Source organism: Oncorhynchus tshawytscha, linkage group LG08 (assembly GCF_018296145.1).
Source record: "Oncorhynchus tshawytscha isolate Ot180627B linkage group LG08, Otsh_v2.0, whole genome shotgun sequence".
NCBI lineage: Eukaryota > Metazoa > Chordata > Actinopteri > Salmoniformes > Salmonidae > Oncorhynchus > Oncorhynchus tshawytscha.
In genome coordinates this window covers 8,005,195-8,011,194 of record NC_056436.1, presented here as the reverse complement: position 1 = coordinate 8,011,194, position 6,000 = coordinate 8,005,195, and the positions used below count along the sequence as shown (strand labels likewise).

At 44.1% G+C, this 6,000-nt stretch overlaps 1 protein-coding gene across 1 annotated transcript in view; it reads left to right on the top strand.

Annotated features, from left to right (window-relative positions):
* The first annotated feature begins 4,650 nt into the window (after positions 1–4,650).
* Positions 4,651–6,000, top strand: part of LOC112265787 (sorting nexin-9) — an 82,558-nt gene continuing 81,208 nt past the window's right edge. The window contains exon 1 of the mRNA XM_042326234.1: positions 4,651–5,866. Coding sequence (XP_042182168.1) covers positions 5,855–5,866 — 12 coding nt within the window. The 5' untranslated portion in view covers positions 4,651–5,854. The remainder of the gene's footprint in view (positions 5,867–6,000) is intronic.

The window sequence follows — 6,000 nt, the reverse complement described above, 5'->3', positions numbered from 1 at the left end:
GACTTTGCAGATGTATTTATCACATGTGCAGCACATAGTATTTGTTTTACAATCCTTCTTTGGTGGGCAGAATTGGCAGAATCCTGCCTGCCCCAGCTGCAGCCTCAGGTGGACCAAGACAAGATTCAGCCACCTGAACAGCTTCCACAAGCGCTGCAGAGGATGCTGTGCGGGGAATCTCTCCCTTTTTTGAATGTGTGGGGTTATAAGTGCCTTTCCCATCTGCTCCAGGAACACTCTCCTCTTGTTCCACTTATCAGGCATCCAGGTAGGGTTGATCTGGTTTCATATCACAAAGGTATTGTATGTACATCAATGATGTTATGGAAGATGACCAGGGGCAAGGGGCAGTTATTCTCCTGCAGCTGTAAGTTCCAATCACCTTGTCCAGGTTGTCCATGCCTCCTTTGTTGTGGTTGTAGTCCAGGATGATGGCTGGCTTCCTGTCCTCACGATCACGGATCTCAGCCGTTTTGTGTAGTGTGCTCAGGAGGACCACGTTCTTGTTCCTCGTTGGGAGGTCAGAAACTAGAGTGGTGGTGGGGGTGAAGGCAAACTTTGATGAGAAGACCTCTCTCCCCCTTGTTGCAAGGAGTGCAGGGGGGAGCTGAGGCTTGAAAGGCACTTGTAAACCCCACACATTCAAAGATGATAGCGTCTCCCCCGTCACAGCAGCCTCTGCAGCACTTGTGAAATGGCCGCCAGTTTGTCTCTCACACGTCTTGCAGGTCTTGACTCACGGTTATCAAATTGTTCTTCATTCTTGAGAAAGTGTGAAAGACTTCCAGTGGCATCGTGGAAAACAACCCTTCCACTCTCTGCATCCCAGAGACGACATGTAGCCTCGGGACCTATACACACCCATTACGATTAGCTGCTCTATGTAGGCATGCAGGTAAATCTCATCCATCCTTTTCCAGTTGTCTCCATATTTACAGAAACCCTCCAAATTTGTCTTCTCCAGGATGATTTTTTCGATGGCTGGTGTGATGAACATGTAGAATGTTGAGGCGATGTCCTGGGCAACTGCTTGTCTCGTGGGCCCTGGGGTCATCCTTATGACATGTTGTGCTGCCATCCTTCGCTGGTTGTCATATGGTGACAAGGACCATGTTATTTTGCTGTTCTTTGACAAAAATGTCTCTCTTTCAGCTTGGGGGATTTCGTCTTCATCTGAAGATGATGTATCATGCTCTGGGTTGTATTCTTCACCATCTTCTTCTTCAGATTCCTCCCCCTCTTCTAAATCATTGTTCTCTTGTTCCTCCTGGACATCTGATAAAATCAGGTCTACGACCTGTTGGGCACTGAAACATGCAGTCATGGCTTCAGCAAAGAGAGAACTGTGGGGACTGTCATCTGCAGCACCTTTATAGCCTCTGACTGCATTCCCCTTCAGTAAAGAGAGAACTGGGGGGACTGTCATTCCCCATTAGTAAACAATGCTTTCAAGAAATGTTTCTTTTGTCTGAAATTGTTTTTATTTTGTCTGTGAACTTGAGTCGTGTGTGGGGTCGTGGAGGGGTCGTGGAGGGGAGATGCTGCACATGCACAAGTTTTAGTTTTGTCTGAATTCAATCAGTAGCACACAATCTCAATTAGGGGTCATTTTTGACCCTTAGGACAACACAAGGGTTAAGTAAAAATACTATAAAGTACTACTTAATTCTTTTTTTTGGTAACTGTACTTTACTATTTATATTTTTGACAACTTTTATAGTTTTACTTGCTACTCCGATACATTGACACCCAAAAGTACTCGGTACATTTTGAATCATTAGCAGGACGGGAAAATGGTCTAATTCACACCCTTATCAAGAGAACATCCCTGGTCATCCCTACTGCCTCTGATCTGGCAGACTCACTAAACACAAATGCTTCGTTTGTAAATTATATCTGAGTGTTGGAGTGTGACCCTGGCTATCCAGAAATAATTTTTTTAAAAGGGTTGTCATCTGGTTTCCTTAATATAAGGAATTTTAAATTATTCATAATTTCACTTTTGATACTGGAGAATATTTTAGCAATTACATTTACTTTTGATACTTAAGTATATTTAGAACCAAATACTTTTAGACTTTTACTCAAGTAGGATTTTACTGGGTGACTTTCACTTTTACTTCAGTCATTTTCTATGAAGGTATCTTTACTTTTACTACAGTTTGACAATTGTCTACTTTTTCCACCACTGCAGACATTTTCTCCGTTCTAACCTTGACCAGTAGTTCCCTTATTCCACCACTTGCCACTGTGCATACGCATGGTCACTGCTGTGCATACGCATGGTCACTGCTGTGAATACGCATGGTCACTGCTGTGCATACGCATGGTCACGGCTGTGAATACGCATGGTCACGGCTGTGAATACGCATGGTCACTGCTGTGAATACGCATGGTCACTGCTGTGCATACGCATGGTCACGGCCCAGGGCCTGTCAGGTATGAGGAACTCTGGCCCAGGGCCCGTCAGGTATGAGGAACTCTGGCCCAGGGCCCGTCAGATATGAGGAACTCAGGCCCATGGCCAGTCAGGTATGAGGAACTCTGGCCCAGGGCCCGTCAGGTATGAGGAACTCAGGCCCAGGGCCCGTCAGGTATGAGGAACTCTGGACCATTGCCCGTCAGGTATAGGGAACTCTGGCCCAGGGCCCGTCAGGTATGAGGAACTCAGGCCCAGGGCCCGTCAGGTATGAGGAACTCAGGTCCAGGGCCCGTCAGATATGAGGAACTCAGGCCCAGGGCCCGTCAGGTATGGGGAACTCAGGCCCAGGGCCCGTCAGATATGAGGAACTCAGGCGCAGGGCCCGTCAGGTATGAGGAACTCAGGCCCAGGGCCCGTCAGGTATGAGGAACTCTGACCCATGGCCCATCAGGTATGAGGAACTCTGGCCCAGTGCCCATCGTGTATGGGGAACTCTGACTCAGGGTATGGAGAACTCTGGTGCTTCAAAGCTAGAGCGGGAGGTGATCTGGGTACAGAGTTATTGTCACAACAAACAGAATAGAATTTAAATAATGATAGTAAATAATAGTGCTTTGAAGGCAGCAACATGTTGTAACGTTCAGATAGTCGATTCAAACATGCCCCTTTGTCATGTAAAATAATAAGGAATCACATGCGACTCTGATCAAATCAAATCAAATGTATTTATATAGCCCTTCGTACATCAGCTGATATCTCAAAGTGCTGTACAGAAACCCAGCCTAAAACCCCAAACAGCAAGCAATGCAGGTGCTTCTATTCTAGTCTATCTGTTACTGAACGTGGCCCTGTGGCTTTGTGACTGGCTTTGTTTGGAGGCTCAGCACTCTCATACCACAGTTAGCGGTTACTGTATTATTAAATAATGGCCCAGTAAGCATTGAGTACAACACCAGGTATTTAAAGTATTATTATGTGGATAATGCATTTTGAAACTTTTAAGAAGCATAGGGCCCATGTGTTTTCAAAAAAACTTGTTCCTGTTGTTTAGACTGTTGAGTAGAAATACATGTTATAGCAGTCAGGACATGAAGGTTCATAGCTACATGACATAGCAGTCAGGACATGAAGGTTCATAGCTACATGACATAGCCACACGATCCTCCCCAAGGCAAACAAAAAAAGTTGGAATGACCTTCTCCCCCTTTTCTGAAACCCCACACCTTAGTACAGTAATTATTGACTTGACCCTTATAACAAATCTACTTGTTATAATGGAACTTTTACAATATGAATGTACAGTGCCTTCGGAAAAATATTCAGACCCCTTGACTTTTTCCACATTTTGTTACGTTACAGCCTTATTCTAAAATGGATTAAATAGATTTTTGTTCTCAGCAACCTACACACAAAACCCCATAATGACATCACAATACTCCATAATGACATCACAATACCCCATAATGACATCACAATACCCCATAATGACATCACAATACCCCACATTAACAAAGTGAAAACAGGTCTATATAGGGTTCCACAGTTGACAGTTCATGTCAGAGCAAAAACCAAGCCATGAGGTCGAAATAATTTGCCGTAGTGTTCCGAGACAGGATTGTGTCAAGGCATAGATCTGGAGAATGATAACAAAAATGTATATAATATATATTTGTAAGTAATATTAATTTAAATGGTTTTGTGCAGACAACAGAACCCATCATATCACAACCTGGAGTACAAACAAACAGTTTGGCTACAAACCAGACAAGTTCAGGTTAATCCCCTGTTTCTGCCATTTATTTCAGTTTGTTTTTCTAGAGGAAAGGAGGGAAAGGTAGAGGAGAGGAGAGGAGGGAAAAGGGAGAGGAGAACAGAGAAGAGGAGAGGGGGAGGAAGAGAACAAAGGAGAGAGGGGAGTTAATTATCTTTCTCTGGTGTGGTTGAATGCATGTTAGCATTAGCTGGTTCAAGTAGTAGACGTGGCGTAGTAGAGGTGAGAATGAGAGGGGAGTGGAGATGGAGAGAGAGAAAAAGATAATAATATATTTTAATTATCCACCACTAGAGGGCGCACTTCGCCCATTCAAACCTGCACAGACCGACAGGTTCAGCTGTTAACAACAGAGTTGCTTTGTTCAGAGGCGGTGCCGTTCACAGCCCTGTGGCATTGTAGCGCCGCCCATGACACAAGCTACAGTATCAAATACAGACCCGGACTGATTGGAACAGCCATCTCGGAAACACCCTTTAATTTGCGGTTCTTCTGTAAAACAGCATTTGACAGATTGACGCATAGAAAAAAAACGAAATGCTTATAACAAGTAGGCTAATAGACCTACTAGGACTATCCTACCTGTTGGCCTAGTCTACCTGCTTGTTAGCCTACCTGTTGGCCTTTTCTACCTGCATGTTGTCCAAGTCTACCTGCTTATTAGCCTAGCCTGCCTGCTTGTTAGCCTTGTCTACCTGCTTGTTAGCCTACCTGCTTGTTAGCCTAGCCAGCCTGCTTGTTAGCCTTGTCTACCTGTTGGCCTAACCTACTTGCATGTTGGCCAAGTCTACCTACCTGCTAGCCTAGCCTACCTGTTAGCTCAGACTGTGACCGGATGGAGAATATCCACACATGGCCTTTAGTTCATAGTTCATATCATTAGTTTATTGCATTTGAAAGGTCTCACCAGAACCCATGATTATTGCCTATAATTACCTTATAATATTGACTATCACTCAGTCAATATGAATTACCTCTCTTAACAAGGTCACAAATAATTTGCAGTTGACATTTTGCATCAATTAATTTAGGCTAATATTTCCCCTTTTGCTTGTTGACATAGTTTCCATCTCTTACTAAGGAGTTGAGAGTTCCTGATCTGTGAATGGTTGTATTTACCCAGTCAAACCTATGACCGAGCAGCTAAAGGAAAATAAACACAATTGTCTGTCCGACTGTTGCCACGTTCATGTGCTATTCGAAAATACAAATCTAGGAAATGTCCGACTTGTTAATAGGTTGAACGCGCGGCACGTGTATATGTACAACAGGTCAGCCAGTCGGACATTTCCGAGTTTCGTAGTTTCCGACGAGTACTTGAACGCGGCACGTATCCACACCCCTGTTACTTGTTCTACAGTTCTGCTTGGAGGAAGTGGCCCCTTTCCTCACCCTGTCGCTCTTTACCGCGGGGATACAAACATTACTAACAAACTATTCTGTTGAGTGAAAATTAGGCAATTGTCGTCCTAGAAAATTGAGAAATCGTCTCTGCAGAATAGCACGTACGTTGTAACAACATAGTTGTAAGAAGATACGCCAGAGTGGATCGTTTTGAGCTGGAGTAGCCTCGTCTGCTTTGTTTACATTGGGATTGTTTTGATGCGGGGTGTTTTCACGGTGACGTTTTTGCGTGGAAAACAACTGTAAATCCTGCAACGATGGCAATGCAGGTAGGAGAGTTTCTTCAGCATGTCATGCATGGTGCGCTTTATCGAATGGTAGACAACGCTAATTTAGCTTTTTTTTGGTCATACAGAATATGCGCCATTGAGGGGTTTCATTGAAGTGTAGTTTAGATTTCAGA